The 22,011-nt window shown below is 41.4% G+C and overlaps 1 protein-coding gene across 2 annotated transcripts in view; it reads right to left on the bottom strand.

Moving 5' to 3' along the window:
* The window catches only part of BPIFC (BPI fold containing family C), a 60,054-nt gene extending 40,604 nt beyond the window's left edge, over positions 1-19,450 (bottom strand). The window contains exons 1-3 of one of the 2 annotated variants that reach the window (XM_055329234.1): positions 19,351-19,450; positions 2,885-2,978; positions 2,102-2,175 (exon numbers count right to left, since the gene is read on the bottom strand). In XM_055329234.1, coding sequence (XP_055185209.1) covers positions 2,102-2,104 — 3 coding nt within the window. In that variant the 5' untranslated portion in view covers positions 2,105-2,175; positions 2,885-2,978; positions 19,351-19,450. The remainder of the gene's footprint in view (positions 1-2,101; positions 2,176-2,884; positions 2,979-19,350) is intronic. The other variant, XM_055329233.1, reaches the window with a different exon arrangement.
* Between the last annotated feature and the right edge of the window lie 2,561 nt (positions 19,451-22,011).

The following is a 22,011-nucleotide window of genomic DNA, read 5'->3' as shown; positions in this document are numbered from 1 at the left end:
TATTTGTTAATGGAATAAAAACTAAAATAATGAATTTGGTTTTTTTAACCATTTACAAAACTCACAACAATTTTTGGAGGTTCATGTTACTATTATCCTACCTCCATCTTAAGCATGTGGACACAGAGACTTGGAGAGTCTGAATGACCCAAGACCACATAGTAAGTGAGGCCCTTGGGAACCACACCTTTTTCTTCTGACTCCCTATTCTAGTGTTTATGAATTTTATTACTTGGTAAGTGTTGGATTTTTCATTTTCATCTCGGAACTTTAGGAGATGCTTGATGCCATCTTCTATGTGGAAAAAATCATTAAGCATCTGGAGATTTTCAAGCATTAAAGTGCAAATCCTTTCATATTTTCTTGGGCACAAATGGAGTTTTAAATGCCTTTCCAGCTGCAAAAATTCTATTTTCTCTTCACTGGGTAAAGGAAGTCTCTGAAATGGTCTACTTTGACAGAGATCGAGGAACTCAAAATTGCACATAGAAAAACATATATTTTTTAGAAATTTTATGAGTGAATGAAACTACTGAGCTATAAAAGGATTGTATGTAACTTTCAGGTGAAGTGTTTGTTAGGATGATAATTTATGGGCAGAGGAGGGAAGGAACCTTGTCAAGCAAGGAGATGAGTCCTAAAAGGTTAAGTAATTTGGCTGACAAGTAAGGGCAGGATGAGTTGCCTGCTAAAGGAAGGGATCCAAGATGACTTAAAAACTCTGCCGACAAGTCACCTATTTTGTTGTTTAAGGAATTGTTTCTTTCCAAGATTCAAAACCTCAAAAGTCATTACATTTCCATACCAATAAATGGGCAGAATAACACTTCTAAACTAGATGGCCCTACCATAGCAACGTTTTTCTAGATATGTCTCCTGAGGCAAGGGAAACAAAAGCAAAAATAAATTATTGGGACTTCATCAAAATAAAAAGCTTCTGCAACGTGAAGGAAACAATCAACAAAACTAAAAGACAGCCTATGGAATAGGAGAAGATATTCGCAAATTACATATGCAATAAAGGGTTAGTATCAAAATAATTAAGGAGCTTATATACTCAGCACCCCAAAATTTTACAGTAATCTGATTCAAAAATAGGTAGAAGACATGAACAGGAGATTGTCTCCAAAGGAGACAATCTCCAGATGCCCAACAGACACATGAAAAGATGCTCAACATCACTTATCATGAGGGAAATACAAAAGTACAGTGAGATATCACCTCACACCTGTCATAATGGCTAAAATCAACAGTACAAGAAACAATGAGTGTTGGCAAGGGATGCGGAGAAAAAGGAACCCTCCTATACTATTAGTGGGAATACAAACTGGTTCAGCCACTGTGGAAAACAGTATGGAGTTCCACAAATAGTTAAAAATAGAATTGCCATATGATTCAGTAATTGCACTACTGAGTATTTACCCCCAAAATACAAAATGTTAATTCAAAGCGATTTGAATCCCTTTGTTTCACCCCTATGTTTATAGCAGCATTATTTAAAATGGCCAAATTATAGAAGCAGCCGAGTATCCATTGAGAGATGAATGGATAAAGAAGGTGTGGTACACACACACACACACACACACACACACACACACACACACACACACGCACTCAATGGAATTTGATTTGGCCATAGAAAAGAACAAAATCCTGCCATCTGAAACAACATGGATGGAGTTGGACAGTATAATACTAAATGAAATAAGTCAGAGGAGGAAAAATACCATATGATTTCACTCATATATGGAATTAAACAAAGCAAATAAGCAAAGGAAAAAAAGAGAGACAAATCAAGAAACAGACTCTTAACTATAGAGAACAAATTGATGGTTAGCAGAGGAGGTGGAGGGGATGAGTGAAACAGGTGATGGGCATTCAGGAGTGCACTTGTTGGGATGAACACCAGGTGTTGTATGCGTGTTGAATCACTATGTTGTACACTGAAACTAATATTACATTGTATGTTAACTAACCTGAATTAAAATAAAAATGAAACAAATAAAGACATAAATATATTAGGTGGCCCTTGCCGTTCTGATGACCAGAAACAAGAAAACCCTAGAACAGCTTAGAAAATTCCTGAGACAGGTCGACTTACCATTGGTGTTTACTGAGGGGAGCTTTACAGGCTTTGGAAAAATCAGTTAAAGGAGATGATGGATGAAATGCAGCCTTGAAAACAGGATCAAAGGGGAAAAATTAAGTCCAATTGGTTTAAGGAAGCCTAAACTGTCAGAATATTCCAACCTAATGGTTAAAACAAAATGTGTATTAGACATCTAAATCAATAGGTATAGGATACGAGGAGAACTGGAGGCTATTTCAAGGAATTCAGCTCTCACATCTGATTTTTACCAAGATCTCAAGTGACAAGGGCATTGAAAATTTACATCTAGCCTTCCCCAAACTCCTTACTTAACACAAACAGGTTAAACAAGTGGGAGGGCCTTAGCTCTGGCAGGATGTAGGTCACTGATGTGGTGGTTTAAGACCTGGGTCCCAGAACACAGACATCACAGCAGCCCCTTCTTCCTAAATCCACACTGGTTCAAGTTAGAGACAAGTTAGAATTTTCTTCCACTGAGCTGGGCTCCCCCCTGAAATGAAGGCAAAAATAAGTCCAGAAGATTGAGTGACTGTCTTAACATTGCTGAATGAGGCAAATGTCAATCTGTCGTTCACACCAACTCTCTTTTCTTAGACCTGCTCATAGCCTTCTGGGTCGGCCTAAGTGACATAAAAGACAAAACAGAAAAACCTAGGCAGACAATGACTCAAGCCACATGACAGCGGACTGACCAGGACATCGCCAGTGGAGAGGGTAATCCCCGCTGGGAGATTGTGCGCTGGCAGAGATCTGAAGTTTGCTCACAATTCTTACCTCAAGCCGAGGAAGCATCCAAAGCTGGGGAGTACCTTCGATTCCTTCTGCCTTTGAAACTATGTGTTCCCCACTTGAGCCTTGAACCCAGCTGCTGAAAAGACAAGATAATTAAGTCTGAATCATCTACAGGTGGATTTTTTTAAATGCCTCTTTCAAAATGTGATACATAATTGCTACACTTCAATTGCCCAATAGCATGAATGAACACTACAGTCTCTACCTAGATGAGCAGACAATGCCACCCATGCAATCATTACTCCCTGTAACACACACACACACACATGCACACACACACAACTATTATGACTACATTACCAGAATGATTAAGTCATGACTTTCAATGTACTGAAAAAGGTGTCAATTTGCATTGAATTGGAAGAGGAAGAATTTTCCTTTCTGGGATAATAAGCCAGTTTCTCCTGCTCAGGATACCTAAAGTGGATGGCTCCACCACTATCCAGAATACCTTTTGGACTTTTGGTGGATCAGATTCAGTCTGAAAGTGTGAGGGTTGATAACTGGGCTGACCTAGTTACGGCCTTTATCTTTCAGGGTAGGAGCACAGATGGGATCTCTAAGTGTCTGCTCCCTTTCGGAGTTGTTAGTGCTTTCTGCTCCCAGCATTTCTTTGAGGTTAAGTTGGGTGGGTGCCTGGACTCCTATGTGACTTCATATCGGTAGGTTCTAAACCCTATCTGCCCTCCCATCCCCCATGCTTCAGTCATTGCATTTTACATGGCCAGGGATCTGATTGCATGAAGTATCTAAGATCTTATTTATAATCTTCTGGGTAAGATAGGGCAACCAACTGCCCTGGTTTTCTCAGGATGCAGGATTTTCAGTACTAGAACCAGAACAGGGATGCCTGGGTGGCTCAGCTGTTGAGTGTCTGCCTTTGGCTCAGGTCATGATCTGGGGGTCCTGGGATCCCACATCGGGCTCCCTGCATGAAGCCTGATTCTCTCTCTGCCTGTCTCTGCCTCTCTCTCTCTGTGTCTCTCTGAATAAATAAATAATAAATAAATAAATAAATAAATAATCTTAAAAAAAATCCTGGAAACCCAGGATATTGGTAACCTTAAAATGAATAGTAGGCATGTTACTTGGCATTGTCTAACTCCTGACACCTTTTAGGTTTCTCACCTAGGGCACCTCCAGTTATGCTTATCCATTTAACTTGTATTTCCTTAGGGACAAAACGTGGATAAAAATAGTATATACCTTGATACGTTCTGGTGAAAAAAAAATGTTGGTAACCATCAGTCTGTTTGGGCTGCTATAGCATATAAACAACAGAAATTTACTGCTCGCAGTTCTGGAGGCTGGGAAGTCCAAGATTAAGGAGCCAGCATGATCACGTCTCCCTGGTTCATAGCCAGCGCCTTCTGGCTGTGTCCTCACACAGTGGAGGGAGCCAGGGATCTCTCTGGAGCCTCTTTTATATGGCATTAGTCCCATTTATGAGGGCTCCACCTTCATAACTTGAGCACCTCATAAAGGCCCCACCTACAGATACTATCACCTTTGGGGATTAGGATTTCAACATATGAATTTTGGAGGGACACAAACATCCAGATTATAATAATAATCTGTAAGAATTTGTTCTTAAAACTGAGAAATGCTATAAAATTTTATTCATTAGTATGTGGCCTTATCAATGGTGATACAAGGCTGAACATTCTCTCCTCATAGAATCGCTGTCAATCATCACAGATCCTACGCATTCAATCCATAAATATTGGGCACGTACTATATGCAAGGACCTCTTCAGTAAAAACGATAGGATCCCCATGCAGGTGAAGTTTATTAAACAAAGATATAAAACAAACAAGCAAACAGCAAAATAAATAAAAATGTATAGATTGTGACACATGCTATTAAGGAAATAAGGGAATGTATTGGTGTGGTGGTCTTGTAATTGGCAGAGTGCTGTCACTGTAGGAGGCATGCTCGCTTTGTGGGATGGTCCAGGAAGTCTTCTCTGAGGAGGTCGATTTGAGCTGAAATCTGAGCTCTGAAGGGAATGGGAGGAGAGAACAACAAAGGTGGACAGTATGCCTGTACTGCATGAAGGATAGAAATACTGGTATTAGGCACCTAAAAGGTATCAGGTGGGTAGTTGAAGTTCTGGGGAAAGTTTGGCCAGAAATATGAATTTCTAAGTCATCATTCTGGAGGTGAAATGAAAGGCCAGCAGTGGACAGGTACATGTGAGGCAGTTTCCCACAGTGCAGGTACTACGGAGGGTTGTGGGATAATCTCAGGTGCTTGACAGATAAATACTTGAAACTGTATTATTATTGTTTTTAGTGTGTGAGGAACAAGAATACACAACCAGACATGGAAGAAGAGGCATGACATCATAGATCACAAGGAAAAAATTTATAAAATACCTTAAATATTTCTGTCCCTTCCTCAGAATCTTCTCTGGGTGGCAGTACCAGTTTCTCCCCACCCTCCCCCCTGGTCCTAGGTTTTCCCTCTATCTGTCCTGCCCAGAGTGGCTGCTTGGCCCCATCTTCTTCCCCTGCTCCCCTACTACCCAACTGCCTCATTCCTTTTCCCTGTCAGTAAGATCCCTGTCCTGCTCAGCCCCCTATTTGCCTCTCCTATCTATTAAGCAGCTGCATAGGATCTGCTAGAGTTACAGGGAAGCTGAACATTATAACACAGTAGTATTTTTCTGATGCAAATATTAACTCTTCCTTTTGTCCTGGAAAATCTGAAAGCCTTGGTGGAAACCTGAATCATTGTTGTTCATTCTGGGGCATCTGGCACAGGATTTGAGGGGAGTTCTCAGGAAGTGTGGCCTGAAGATAGTAAATTGGGGCTCTCACCTCACAGGGACTTGCCCTGCCCACCCCACTGGGGACCCTGAGCAATTTACTCCACTCCTCGGTCTCAGTAATCCTCTGTAAAAGTGGAGATCACACTTACTTTTCAGAGTCAATGAGAGTTAAACTGAATGAACTAGCACATGGTTTTTCATACAATATTAATGAGATGCATTATTATGTTTCTCTATTTTTATTTTAAACATACAAAGTTTAGTTTCCATGGTATATATTTTTTCATTTACCCTCTATTTGGAATTTTATAAGTTTTTCCTTTACCTGGCTTTCCTTTAAAAAAATGTATATACAGTTTTTAAAAAATAGTATTTTTTTAGAGAGGGAGAGAGAGAGAGAGAGAGAGAGAGAGAGAGAGAGAATCAAGAAGACTCTGTGCCGAGTGTGGAACCTGACTTGGGGCTCAATCTCACGACCCTGAGATTATGACCTGAGCTGAAATCAAGAGTCAGGCACTTAACTGACTGAGCCACCCAGGTGCCCCTAAATAATTATACATAGAGTTTAAGAAGTAGGCTGACTTATATAGAGAAGGAAAATAAATAATGGTGCAGCTCAGGCAAGACATGGAATAATTCTAGAAAAAGAGGCTCAAATAATTTGAGTTTAGGAAACAAAGATAGCAGAAGAGAGGGCAGCTAGTTTGTTTTTGTTTAGAAGGGGCCTGAGAAGTAGGCTCCTTAGCCTCCTTTCTACTCAGGGAGTGGCTTTGAGGCGAATTTGCTGAACTCATCATCACAACAAAATCAAGTAGCACTATGTCTAGTTTCACTATTTATTTTAATTTTTCAGATTTAACTGAAAATTTGCTGGGAACTCTTGCTTATCTAGCCTACCCACGATGGCAATCTAAAGGCAAGATTAATTATTTCACTTACTAATGGCTGACAGCATGTTAGTCTCTGCAGATCAAGGGACACCTTTAATTAAAACTCCAAAGAAACATCATAATTAACTAGGTAGAATGATTGTTCATTAAAGAAAGATTTCAAGGTGCAGTGTTGAGGAACTGAGTGTCCTACTGCTTGGTTTCTAGACTTGTCTGGGCTATTCTCATATAGAAAAAAGCTATCTGAATACCAGGCTTTTTTTTTTTTTTTTTTTTTTAGCTGAAGACAAATTTAATCTTTGCAGGAGAGTAAAGTGACAGGGGAGAGGGATCATCTGTATATGCAGGGGGGTGTGTGAACCAACATTTTGTGTTGGTGAGATCTGGTTAAAGGGACACCCTGAAGAGGGAATAAGAAGTAGGAAAAAATAAGAGCTAACATTTTTTGTTATGCTTCGGGCACCAGCCATATATTACCTTGCTAAATACCCATCAAGACTGTATGAGGTACTAATATTATCTCAATTTTATAGGTGAGGAAACCAAGAGGTTAAGTATATGCCTAAGCTTAGGTGGAAGAGCCAGGACTCAGGACCCAGGTGTCTTGCTTTCCAGAGTCTGTGTTCTTAACCACAATGCCAAACTGCCTCTTCAAGAAGGTCGCTATAGAGCAACCCACAGCCCAGGGGACGCAGAAGGTGAGGAGAGAGAAGGATGCTGTTGCTAGGCAATATATCTGCTTTTTCCAAGCTGCCAACTGAATCTGTGAGAGTGACACAGATATATGTGTTTGTTTGAAGTTGCTAGCTTAGTCCTGAATGGAGGAAGTGGTCTGGAATTTGTGTGGCTCTCGAGAGAGATCAGGACCCTACCGTTCACTCTGGACAGGCTCAGGAGACATCTGGCAGAGTCATCCTATCACCCGGCAGCATCTCCCCCTCTCTTCCCAGCTCTGTCCCAGGCCACCCTCTCTTGATGCCTGTGATGACTAACCCAGACCATGGCTCTCACGCTAGTCACATTCTGGAATGGTTTATAGTAAGGAAGTATAGTAAGAAAGTATAGTATAGGAAGTCCACTTCTTTCTGGTTTTGAAAAATAAACAAACCCACTTACCTCACTTATCAGTTGTCTAAAAGGGAGTTACATTTTATTATTTGCAGTTCAAAGTGAATTTAAATTCATGTTAAATTTGATATGAACATACATATGTCTTTATGAGACATATTGTGGAACCAACCAGACAAGACAGTGTGATATAACTCTGAAATGTCTGAGAAACCACCACTGTGAGCCCAGTTCAGACAGACAAGGATTTCTCTACCTCAATGCTTATTGACATTTTGGGCCATAAATCTTTGATGTGGAGGCTGTCTTATTATGCATTGTAGGCCCCTGGCCTCTACCCTGATGTTATTAGCACCACTTTCTCCTGCCCTAGTTGTGACAAAAATGTCTCCAGACTATGGCTAATGTCCTTGGACAGGCCTTGACTAGAATCAAGAAAATAAAGTATATTAAAGTATTCTATCTAGCCCTTGCTATAGAAAATGGCACACCTCTGGGGGGTGGGGTGTATGTCAGATTCTAATATTCCTAATAATATTCTTCTTAATTTTTAAATACATATTTGAATACATTCACCTGGTCATCGATTCAAATACTGAGGCTTATGTATCAAGATGTGAAAATCCTTGATGTTCCTCCCACCCCTTATCCCTGTCTTCTGTATACCTCCCTCTAGTTTGCTTTCCAAGAATATTTTAAAAATATTATTGATTTATTCATGAGAGACACAGATAAAGAGGCAGAGACATAGGCAGAGGGAGAAGCAGGCTTCCTGCAGGAAGCCAGATGTGGGACTCGATCCCAGGACCCTGGGATCATGCCTTAAGCTGAAGGTAGATGCTCAATCACTGTGCCACCCAGGCGTCCCTCCAAGAATATTTTTATTTCTTTCTTTCAATAGATTCCAGACATCTTCATTTGGTCCTTGGATAGGGTTTTAATAATTTCAACAACTTCTGAACATCCTTTTCCTAACCGGCATGATTCTAATTTCATTCCACAATACTTTTTAAGGTCCATTTCAATTTCTCATCAAGCACAGCAGCTACCTCATAGTGTTTTATAAGTGTTGAGAAAACCCAAAACAACATAGCAAGACCACATGGTACAGACCAGTGGTTCCCAAAGTGTGGTTTCACAGTAGCATCACCTGGAAATCACTAGAAAATCAAATCCTCAAGCCCGTCTCCAGACCTGCTAAATCAGAAACTGTGTAAATTAAAGCTCACGATTCAGGAAAATGGATTTGACTTAAGTAAACACTCAGACTAAGGCCAATATGGCTCTCTCTGGTAGAGACAGAATGAAAACCTTACTTTCCAAACACATATATCAAGAATTCAGATATAAACATGGATATCTTAATGCCATTTAAAAATTTTTCTTAACCAGTCCTAACTTGGGGGTGGGGATTGAACTTTGTGAAGATGGATTATATTTCTCCTTGAGAAACACATAACCTAAGACTGGAGAAAGCCTGATGTGCAAATAATTGCACTGTGATATGATGGGTAACATTGAAGAGCATGTTCCAAGTGTTCTTGGAACAAAAAGGAGCAACACACTAAGAAGAGTATCCCAGGAAGAAGGATTAGCATGTGCAGAAGCACAGGAACACACAAACATATTTGGTAGGAGAGGATGTAAAGCAGGGGAAGAGGCATTTTGGAGTAGTGCAGTGTGAGTATTCTATAGGGGTAATTGGGTAGATTGAAGAAAGTGGCTTCTAGCTGGACTATGAAGAGTTTTCATCATGCACAGAAATTTCATTTATATTCAGAAAACTAAAGGAAACACAACAATAAGGAAAAAAAACAATTAAAAAGTGGGCAAGAAATTTGAGGACATCTCACTGAAGAAGATCTATAGATGGCAAATAAACATACAGAAAGATGCTCAACATCATTACTAAGAATTGCAAATTAAAGCAATGAGACACAACTATCTATTAGAATGGTTAAAGTTAAAAACAACCCGACAATACAAATCAATGGTGAGGATGTAGAGAAACAGGAACTCTCTTTCATTGCTAACGGGAATGCAAAATGGCACAGCCATATTGGGAAACAGTTTGGCCATTTCCTACAAAATTAAACCTAGTCTTGCCATAGGACCCAGCAATGGTGTTTCTGGGTGTTTATATAACTGATTTGAAAACTGAGGTTCATGTAAAAACCCTGCACAAACCACAAGTGTTTATAGCAGTTTTATTCATAATTGCCACAAACCAGAAGCAACTGAGATGTCCTTCAATGGGTGAATGGATAAACTATAGTACTTTCATATAGTAGAATGTTATTCAGCCTTAAAAAGAAATGAGCTATGAAGCCACAAAAAGACATAGATTAATCTCCACTGCGTATTACTAAGTAAAAGACATCAGTTACAAAGCCAGAAAATGCTACATACATTATGATTCCAATCATATGACATTCTGGAAAAGGCAAAATTAAAGAGATGGTAAAGAGATCAGTAATTGCCAGAGGTTGGGAACAGGTGATGGTGGAGAAGGCTGAACACAGGGGATTTTTTATATTAGTGAAACAAGACATTACACATTTGTCGAAACTGATAGAACCTACAGGTCAAAGAGTGAATCTTAACGTATGTAAATTTTAAAAAATCACATAGGAGACTGAGGGGTCCAAGAAAGGGTGCAGAATGTGAGAAAAGAATTTAAATGTCTTATAAATGTATGAAACAACCTTGCTGAAGGGGACTGGGAAACAAGGTGCTGACCTGTGTCACTTTGGGAATGAATGAAGTCTGTAAGATGAAGGGTAGCAGGAACAGTTGTTGGAACACTGTACTCCAGTGGATAATGGGTTAAATCCTGAAGCTATTATACACAGATGCTGGAAATGAATGATTAAGTAAATGGATGGTGGATGGGGGGAGCTAGATTTGTCACAGTTGGGTTAGTAAGTTACAGATAAGCAAGGAGACCAGAATGGTCAGGTGGTAATGGATTATAGGTGGAAATATCAGAAAGAACTTATGCTCAGCTTAATATAGATACAAATGGCTATGTATGGATATTTGTGGGGGCATGATGGCAGAGGAGTAGGGTCCCCAAGTCACCTGTCCCCACCAACTTACCTAGATAACTTTCAAATCATCCTGAAAACCTACGAATTCAGTCTGAGATTTTTATTTAATTTTTATTTATTTATGATAGTCACACACACAGAGAGAGAGAGATAGAGAGAGAGAGGCAGAGACATAGGCAGAGGGAGAAGCAGGTTCCATGCACCAGGAGCCCGACGTGGGATTCGATCCTGGGTCTCCAGGATCGCGCCCTGGGCCAAAGGCAGGCGCTAAACTGCTGCGCCACCCAGGGATCCCCAGTCTGAGATTTAAAGAGAGAACAGGCTCCCTGCGTGGAGCCTGCTTCTCTGTCTGCCTGTGTCTCTGCCTCTCTGTGTGTGTCTCATGAATAAATAAATAAAATCTTAAAAAAATAAAAAAATAAAGAGAGAACAGCAGGAATGCTACGGGGAGAAGCGTTTGCGCTTCTATCAAGGCAGGAAGACGGAAAAATAAAATAAAGAAATAAAAAAGCATCCAAGGGGGAGGGGCCCCGCGAGGAGCTGGGCTCAGGCCGCCCGGCGAGAGCCTCCAGGACAGGAAAGCCCCGTCCCGGAGAAGCAGGAGCTTCACCAATCTTCCCAGACGGAAAGGCGCTCGCAGTGAGCTCGGGCAGGATCCCAGGAGGGGTGCGGATGCCCTCAGGCTCCCAGGGACACTAACAGACACCTGCACCCCAGGGGAGAGCGCGCCACACCCCGCGGCTGAGCTCCCTAAAGGGCTGCAGTGCGCGCCCGGCTGGACCCGGGAGTAGCTCGGAGGGGCTCGGGCAGAGGCTCCGCGCGGAGGGGGCTGCGCAGCCCCAGGAGCACGATTCCAGCGGTGCAGGCCCCGGAGCCCAGGGCGCCAGGGGACACAGCCCAAGATCTGGCGCTCCCCCCGGGACACAAGACAGCAAGGACGCTCCTGCCGCTGGGCAACCCGGGGTGTGCAGATCGGCGCCCCCACCCCCGGAATATCCAGGCCCCTGCCGACTGGGAGCTGCAGTAGTTACTGCGGGAGCTGACTCCAAGCTGGAGAGCTGGCCACCACCACTGGTGTTGTTCCTCCTGGTGTCACCTTGTAGCTGGGACTGAGCAGGGGCATCACAGGATAAACAGCTCCCACTGAGCCGGGCACCTGGCAGGGGGCTGGGCAGTTCTCCAGGTGCACACACCTAAGAATCAGCACAGCAGGCCCCTCCCCCAGAAGACCAGCTGGAAGGACAGGAGAAAAGCAAGTTATTGACCAAGCAGCCCTGAAAAGTTCCAGGGGAAGTCAAGGGATTTACAGTATATAGAATCAGAGGATACTCCCCCCCCCTTTTTTTTTTGTTTTCTGTTTGTCCCCCCCCCTTTTTTTCCTTTTTTTTTTTCTCCCCTTGTCTCCTCTTTCCAGTACAACTTGTTTTTGGCCACTCTGCCCTGAGCAAAATGACTAGAAGGAAAAACTCACCACAAAAGAAAGAATCAGAAACAGACCTCTCTCCCACAGAGTTACAGAATTTGGATTATAATTCAATGTCAGAAAGCCAATTCAGAAGCACAATGAAAAAAGCTGCTGGTGGCTCTAGAAAAAAGCATAGAGGATTCAAGAGACTTCATGACTGCAAAATTTAGATCTAATCAGGCCGAAATTAAAAATCAATGAAATGAGATGCAATCCAAACTGGAGGTCCTAACGATGAGGGTTAATGAGGTAGAAGAATGAGTGAGTGACACAGAAGACAAGTTGATGGAAAGGAAGGAAACTGAGGAAAAAAGAGAAAAACAAAAGATCATGAGGATAGGTTAAGGGAAATAAATGACAGCCTCAGAAGGCAAAATCTACATTTAATTGGGGTTCCAGAGGGCGCCAAAAGGGACAGAGGTCCAGAAAGTGTATTTGAACAAATCATAGCTGAGAACTTCCCTAACTTGGGAAGGGAAACAGGCATTCAGATCCAGGAGATAGAGAGATTCCCCCCCCCTAAAATCAATAAAAAACCTCTCAACACCTCGACATTTAATAGTGAAACTTGCAAATTCCAAAGATAAAGAGAAGATCCTTAAAGCAGCAAGAGACAAGAAATCCCTAAGCTTTATGGGGAGAAGTATTAGGATAACAGCAGACATCTCCACAGAGACCTGGCAGGCCAGAAAGGGCTGGCAAGATATATTTAGGGTCCTAAATGAGAAGAACATGCAGCCAAGAATACTTTATCCAGCAAGGCTCTCCTTCAGAATAGAAGGAGAGATAAAGAGCTTCCAATATAGGTAGAAACTGAAAGAATATGTGACCACCAAACCAGCTCTGCAAGAAATATTAAGGGGGACTCTGTAAAAGAAAGAGGAAGTCCAAGGGAACAATCCCCAAAAACAGGGACTGAATAGGTATCATGATGCCACTAAATTCATATCCTTCAATAGTAACTCTGAACGTGAATGGGCTTAATGACCCCATCAAAAGGCGCAGGGTTTCAGACTGGATAAAAAAGCAAGACCCATCTATTTGCTGTCTACAAGAGACTCATTTTAGATATAAGGACACCTATAGCCTGAAAAGAAAAGGTTGGAGAACCATGTACCATTCAAATGGTCCTCAAAAGAAAGCAGGGATAGCCATCCTTATATCAGATAAATTAAAGTTTATCCCAAAGATTGTAGTAAGAGATGAAGAGGGACACTATATCCTACTTAAAGGATCTATCCAACAGGAGGACCTAACAATCATGAATATTTATGCCCTGAATGTGGGAGCTGCCAAGTGTATCAATCAATTAATAACCAAAGTTAAGACATACTTAGATAATAACATACTTATACTTGGTGACTTGAATGTAGTGCTTTCTACAATTGACAGATCTTCTAAGCACAACATCTCCAAAGAAACAAGAGCTTTAAATGATACACTGGACCAGATGGATATGGATTTCACAGATATTTACAGAGCTTTACATCCAAATGCAACTGAACACACATTCTTCTTAAGTGCACATGGAACTTTCTCCAGAATAGACCACAAACTGGGTCACAAATCAGTTCTTAACCAATACCAAAAGATTGGGATCGTCCCCTGCATATTTTCAGACCATAATTCTTTGAAACTAGAAGTAAATCACAAGAAGTCTGGAAGGATTTCAAACATGTGGAGGTCTAGGACCATCCTGCTAAAAAATGAAAGGGTCAACCAGGAAATTAGGGAAGAATTAAAAAGATTCATGGAAACTAATGCGAATGAAGATACAACCATTCAAAATCTTTGGGATACAGCAAAAGCAGTCCTGAGAGGGAAATACATCGCAATACAAGCATCCATCCAAAAACTGGAAAGAACTCAAATACAAAAGCTAACCTTGCACCTAAAGGAGCTGGAGAAAAACAGCAAATAGATCCTACACCCAGGAGAAGAAGAGAATTAATAAAGATTCGAGCAGAACTCAATGAAATAGAGACCAGAAGAACTGTGGAACAGATTAACAAAACCAGGAGTTGGTTCTTTGAAAGAATTAATTAGATAGAGAAACCATTAGGCAGCCTTATTAAAAAGAAGAGATAAAAGACTCAAATTAATAAAATCATGAATTAGAGAGATCACCACCAATACCAAAGAAATACAAATGATTTTAAAAATTTATTATGAGCAGCTATGCGCCAATAGATTAGGCAATCTAGAAGAAATGGACACATTTCTGGAAAACCACAAACTACCAAAACCAGAACAGGAAGAAATAGAAAGCCTGAACAGGCCGATAACCAGGGAGGAAATTGAAGCAGTCATCAAAAACCTCCCAAGACACAAAAGTCCAGGGCCAGATGGCTTCCCAAGGGGATTCTATCAAACGTTTAAAGAAGAAGCCATACCTATTCTACCAAAGCTGTTTGGAAAGATAGAAAGAGATGGAATACTTCCAAACTCATTCTATGAGGCCAGCATCACCTTAATTCCAAAACCAGACAAAGACCTCAACAAAAAGGAGAATATCCCTGATGAACATGGGTGCATGTTCCTGATGAACATGGATGCAAAAATTCTCAACAATATCCCTGATGAACATGGATGCAAAAATTCTCAACAAGACACTAGCCAGTAGGATCCAACAATACATTAAGAAGATTATTCACCATGACCAAGTGGGATTTATCCCCGGGATGCAAGGCTGGTTCAACACTCGTAAAGCAATCAATGTGATTGATCATATCAACAAGAGAAAAAAACAAGAACCATATGATCTTCTCAATAGATGCAGAGAAAGCATTTGACAAAATACAGCATCCATTCCTGATCAGAACTCTTCAGAGTGTAGGGATAGAAGGAACATTCCTCAGCATCTTAAAAGCCATCTACAAAAACCCCACAGCAAATATCATTCTCTCTTTTTTTTTAAATTTAAATTTAATTATTTAATGTTTCAAGTTTTTATTTAAATTCAAGTTAGATAAGACAGGGTGTAATATTCGTTTCAGGAGTAGAATTTAGTGGTTCATCACTTACACATACACCCAGTGCTCATCACAACAAGTGCCCTCCTTGATCCCCATGACCCATTAAGCCCACCCCCCCACCCACCTTCCCTCCAGCCACCCTCAGTTTGTTCTCTGTAGTTAAGAGTCTCTTTTATGGTTTGCTTCCCTCTCTTTCTTTTTTTTTTTCAACTCCAATTTTTATTTTTATTTTTTTGATAAATTAATTTTTATTGGTGTTCAATTTACCAACATACAGAATAACACCCAGTGCTCATCCCGTCAAGTGTCCCCCTCAGTGCCCATCACCCATTCACCCCCACCCCCCACCCTCCTCCCCTTCCACCACCCCTAGTTCATTTCCCAGAGTTAGGAGTCTTTATGTTCTGTCTCCCTTTCTGATATTTCCCACACATTTCTTCTTCCTTCCCTTATATTCCCTTTCACTAGCAAATATCATTCTCAATGGTGAAACACTGGGAGCCTTTCCCCTAAGATCAGGAACAAGACAGGGATGTCCACTCTCACCACTGCTATTCAACATAGTACTAGAAGTCCTAGCCTCAGCAATCAGGCAACAAAAAGAAATAAAAAACATTCAAATTGGCAAAGAAGTCAAACTCTCCCTCTTCGCAGATGACATGATAGTCTACATAGAAAACCCAAAAGACTCCACCCTCAGATTGCTAGAAGTCATACAGCAATTCAGCAGTGTGGCAGGATACAAAATCAATGCCCAGAAATCAATGGCATTTCTATACACTAACAATGAGACTGAAGAAAGAGAAATTAAGGAGTCAATCCCATTTACAATTGCACCCAAAAGCATAAGATACCTAGGCATAAACCTAACCAAAGAGGTAAAGGATCTATACCTTAAAAACTACAGAACAGTTCTGAAAGAAATTGAGGAAGACACAAAGAAATGGAAAAATATTCCATGCTCACGGATTAGAAGAATTAATATTGTGAAAATGTCAATGTTACCCAGGGCAATTTACACATTTAATGCAATCCCTATCAAAATACCACGGATTTTCTTCAGAGAGTTGGAACAAATCATCTAAGATTTGTGTGGAATCAGAAAAGACCCCAAATAGCCAGGGGAATATTAAAAAAGAAAACCATAGCTGGGGGCATCACAATGCCAGATTTCAGGTTGTACTACAAAGCTGTGGTCATCAAGACAGTGTGGTACTGGCACAAAAACAGACACATAGATCAATGGAACAGAATAGAGAATCCAGAAGTGGACCCTGAACTTTATGGTCAACTAATATTCGATAAAGGAGGAAAGACTATCCACTGGAAGAAGGACAGTCTCTTCAATAAGTGGTGCTGGGAAAATTGGACATCCACATGCAGAAGAATGAAACTAGACCACTCTCTTGCACCATACACAAAGATAAACTCAAAATGGATGAAAGATCTAAATGTGAGACAAGATTCCATCAAAATCCTAGAGGAGAACACAGGCAACACCCTTTTTGAACTTGGCCACAGCAACTTCTTGCAAGATACATCCATGAAGGCAAAAGAAACAAAAGCAAAAATGAATTATTGGGACTTCATCAAGATTAAAAGCTTCTGCACAGCAAAAGAAACAGTCAACGAAACTAAAAGACAACCTACATGGGGATTCCTGGGTGGTGCAGCGGTTTGGCGCCTGCCTTTGGCCCAGGGCGCGATCCTGGAGACCCGGGATCGAGTCCCACATCGGGCTCCCGGTGCATGGAGCCTGCTTCTCCCTCTGCCTGTGTCTCTGCCTCTCTTTCTCTCTCTCTCTGTGTGACTATCATAAATAAATAAAAATTAAAAAAATAAAAGACAACCTACAGAATGGGAGAAGATATTTGCAAATGACGTATCAGATAAAGGGCTAGTTTCCAAGATCTATAAAGAACTTATTAAACTCCACAGCAAAGAAACAAACAATCCAATCATAAAATGGGCAAAAGACATGAACAGAAATCTCACAGAGGAAGACATAGACATGGCCAACAAGCACATGAGAAAATGCTCCGCATCACTGGCCATCAGGGAAATACAAATCAAAACCACAATGAGATAGCACCTCACACCAGTGAGAATGGGGAAAATTAACAAGACGGGAAACAACAAATGTTGGAGAGGATGTGGAGAAAGGGGAACCCTCTTGCATGGTTGGTGGGAATGTGAACTGGCACAGCCACTCTGGAAAACTGTGTGGAGGTTCCTCAAAGAGTTAAAAATAGACCTGCCCTACGACCCAGCAATTGCACTGCTGGGGATTTACCCCAAAGATACAGATGCAGTGAACTGCTGGGACACCTGCACCACAATGTTTATAGCAGAAATGTCCACAATAGCCAAACTGTGGAAGGAGCCTCAGTGTCCATCGAAAGATGAATGGGTAAAGAAGATGTGGTTTATGTATACAATGGAATATTACTCAGCCATTAGAAACGACAAATACCTACTATTTGCTTCGACGTGGAGGGACCTGGAGGGTATTGTGCTGAGTGAAATAAGTCAATCAGAAAAGGACAAACATTATATGGTCTCATTCATTTGGGGAATATAAAATTAGTGAGAGGGAATAAAGGGAAAGGAGAGAAAATGAGTGAAAATATCAGTGAGGGTGACAAAACATGAGAGACACCTAACTGGGAAATGAACAAGGGGTAGTGGAAGGGGAAGTGGGCAGGGGGTTGGGCTGACTGGGTGATGGGCACTGAGGGGGGCACTTAACGGGATGAGCACTGGGTGTTATGCTATGTGTTGGCAAATTGAACTCCAATAAAAAAAAATTTAAAAAATAAAAAAAAACCAACCAAATGGCTATGTATGGAAGCGGTGTATACATACACGTATCTCCTTGCTGTGTCAGGTGAAAGGCTTAGAAGCAATAATACCTCAATAGCAATGACCACACGTAGCACTCAGATCTTGGTTTCTAATACCACTCTCCAGTAAAAAGAACTAGGGCACCTTGGAAAAATGGCTGATTCTAGGGTTGGGGGAGGAGCTTAGATCCAAAATGGTCCTAAAGTATCTTACAATGCCTGGAAATAAGAAAGTGCTAAAAAAAAAAAGTGCTAAAAAACAGAACAGAAGAACAAAAATCCACAATGATGTCAAATGGATACAGTAGCCAAGTGAAAGATTTCCCAGTGGCCAAAGCTGGAACAATCTGAACAACAAAACAAAGTAGTATTGGATTATAAGCCAAAGTATAAAATAAATATAAGTCCACACTGATGTAAAGGTTTGAATAGAAAATAGACAAATCTCCTGTACAGAAGAAATTCAAATAATTTATTTAGATACTTCAACCCTAATAAGGTGGAGCATAACTACCACTCTAAGTGTGGCCTGTGCATAGTGACTTTCTTCCAAAGGCTATAATATGAAAAATAGAAAAAAGGAGTACTTTACAGTGGAGAAGCCAAGTGATCCAAGTGATCCAAGTTGCTCCCAATTAACAGCAACTGGGAGAAGTCATATTGACAGTACGCACTGTTGATGTGTTGAGAATGGCATCTTGACTTCAATGGTTTTCCTCCCAGGAGTACATTACCTTAGTCTAATTACGAGAATACATCAGACAAATCCCAATTGAGGGATGTTCTACAAGCTACCTGACTGGTAATCATTAAAACTGTCAAGGTCATTAAAAAAAGGAAAGTCTAAAAACTGTCATAGCTGAGAAGAGCCTAAGGAGACATGATGACTAAGTGTAAGGTGGTGTCCTAGACAGGATCCGGGAACAGAAAAAGGACATTAAGAAAAAACTGAGGGAATCTGAATAAAGTATGGCCTTTGGTTAATACAAACGTATCCACGTCAATTCATTAATTGTGATAATGTTCCACACTCATCTAATATGTCATTGATAGGGAAAATTGGGTATGTGGTATATAAGTCTTTATAATCATTCTATAAATCTAAAATCATTCTAAAATAAAATGTTTATTAAAAAAGTCTACAGGAAGGGTATGTATTCCCATAGAACAGTGACATTGTCCCTTTTAGTATTCTATAAAATGGTCCATTAAAATTTTTTGTTTCTGAACTCTTTGAAAGTTGCAGCAATTGTCGCTTGCAGACATTAAAGTGACATCCTGCAAGAAATTTTAAAAAGTTCTCAAGGAGGGAAATAGTTGAGAGAAGGGGTATATAACATTGTCACAGATCTTTGAAGTTTTGGAGGATTATCCTCTAGAGTACCTTAAATCTTGGTGGTGCCTTGGTGATGTTCTGGTTCTCTTCCAGGACCCTTATAAACCTCTGTGGTTGGATTATTTCTGCCATGTTGGTGGTTATACCCTGATGGGCAAATGATTGAGACAAAGATCCCAGTTAGATTAGTTTTCTATTGTTTTAATAAGTTATCACAAATTTAGTGGTTTAAAAAAACAGAAAAGGTATTATCTCAATCTTTAAAACACAGATATGGGACGCCTGGGTGACTCAGCGGTTGAGCATCTGCCTTTGGCTCAGGGCATGATCCTGGAGTCCTGGGATCGAGTCCCACATCAGGCTCCCTACATGGTGCCTGCTTCTCCCCTGCCTGTGTCTCTGCCTCTGTGTCTCTAATGAATAAATAAATAAAATCTTTAAAAATATATAAAATAAAACACAGATATATTTGATACATTCTTATGACTATTTTCATTTTTATTGATAATAACTTATCCAGGTTTACATCATACTAAGAGGTAGACTGCGGTAGATGGTCTTTAAAGATGGCCATCATATTAGCCTTGCACTGCTTTCTCCAAGAATGGTATCTGAGAGAGAAATAAACATCTTGTTGGTCACTATTATTTCGGATCTCTTAGGGCAGCTGAAGCTATATCCTAACTAATAAGGCCTCCAAATATAGCCATTTTCCAGCTTCTATTATTTCTGCCTCTGGAATATCATACCTGTCCACCCATCATCTCTATTCTTACTGACATCCTACTAATTCCTTTTTTTTCCTCTCAGTTACCAAAAGAGCCTTCAAACTCAGCTGGTCTCCAATCCAGTGGTTTTCAAGGCAATTTCGCCCTATAGGGAGTATGTGGCAGAGTTTGAGGACAGCTCTGGCTTTTACAATTGGGGGAGAGGTTTCTAGTAGCATCTTGTGGGTAGATCAGGGATGCTGCTAAATATCCTACAAGGCATACAAGAGTCCTCCACAACTAAGACTCAGGAAGCCCGAAATGTCAACAGTGCCAAGGTTGAGGAACCCTGATCTAATATAACCCCTACACTCAATAGGTGATAGGTTCACATTTCAGATCTCAGCTATGCCCCTTGTGGTGTATATCTGTCAAGACTCATGGCCTCCTACCGTCTTTTGAATGGCCTTTCTGCATTGAGGAAATTCCAATTATTTTAGGTCCTGCCTTTCTAAGGAAGAGTTTAGACCCCCAATTTCAGTCTCCTTTGCAGCCAGGACTCAGACATGGGCCTCAGTCTCCCTCAGTTAGATGCATCCCTATGAGCCTTTGATTTAGAAGTAAGGTGAGAAAATAGGCTCTTTTGGAAGCTTGGCATTTTGTTGGTGCAGGAGGCTGTAACAACTTGTGGCATTTGAAGGTGGCAGCCATTCTGCAGTGGTTGTCAGGGTGACAGCAGTGTCCTCCGGGGCGGGGCGCAGCAGCAGCAGCAGCAGCTGCAATCCCAATCAGTCACGGTAGTTTCCTCACCAGGCCAGTTCTTCAGCGTGGTTCTGAGTTTCACTCCTGGAATTAGCCCGGAACCACTTCTTTAGTCCTTCACAGAATTCCCAGAGCTATCCGGTATCCTTTTTGACATGTTCCCTGTTAGTCAGCCAGACTCAGTCTCTATTGCTCAGAACCAAGAAACCTGATAAAGAATCCCCTGCTTAACTCTCCATTGGCTTCCCATACATTCTAGAATGTGTCTCACATCCTTTGCTTAGCTCAAAGCTTTATCTGGAAAAGTACCCACTCTGTCCTTCCCTCTGGTCACACTGAGCCACCCTGCTCCTACCACCCTTCCTTAATCTCATATTGCTTGCCACTAAAGAATTTAGGGGCACAATCACTCTTCTGTATGTACCCCACCCCTCAGGATTGTTCTTTATAATAAAAAAAATCATTACACTCTACTACAAGAGTTGATTCATTCAACTGTAAACTCTGCACTCATTCCTTGAGTCCCCAGGCACCTGGAATAATACCTGGCCCAAAGTAGGTGTTCAATACCTGTTTGAAGATCAGGACGTGGACAAGTACTGCCGCCTACTGGGAGAAACTTCATTCAACTCTAATAACGATTTGGACAATGGCTAGCATACAAGGATGGTATCTGACCATTCCCTAAGTTATCGTCATTGTTGTCCCACTCCCCAGGGTAGGGTTCTCCCAGGCGGCTCCCAGTGATCCTGTCCAGTGCTATGCATGCCCTTGGGTTGATCCTCCCACACGGAAGGGTTGGCTCTAATGACAGAAGTGGTGGTGCCTGACTTCCGAGGCTAGAGCACAAAAGACATTGCAGCTCCTGCTTTGGTCGTTCCGGGACCACGTGTTATGAGGGAGGCCAGATGCCGTCTCGCGGGGACACTCCATGGGCCCTACGGAGAGGTCCACGCCGTGGAAACCAGGCCTCCCGCCCACAGTCGTGGGAGCTCTCCTGCAAGCAGGTTCTCCAGCCTGAGTCAAGGCTTCAGGTAACTGCAACCCTGGCCTACATCGTGCCTGGAATCTCTAGAGACCAAGACAGACCCACCCACCCAGCCGTGCCCAAACAGAACCTCTGGGACAATTAATATTCGCAGTTTTAAGCTGCTAAGCTTTGGGGTGATTGCTGTGCAACAGACTACTCCTCTCGTCTCCGACACAGATCAGGGGACCCCAAGCTGTTTCATATTTTGCT

Source organism: Nyctereutes procyonoides, unplaced genomic scaffold, assembly GCF_905146905.1.
Source record: "Nyctereutes procyonoides isolate TBG_1078 unplaced genomic scaffold, NYPRO_anot_genome, whole genome shotgun sequence".
NCBI lineage: Eukaryota > Metazoa > Chordata > Mammalia > Carnivora > Canidae > Nyctereutes > Nyctereutes procyonoides.
The sequence above is the reverse complement of the archived record's forward strand: the minus strand, read 5'-3'. Positions and strand labels throughout refer to the sequence as shown.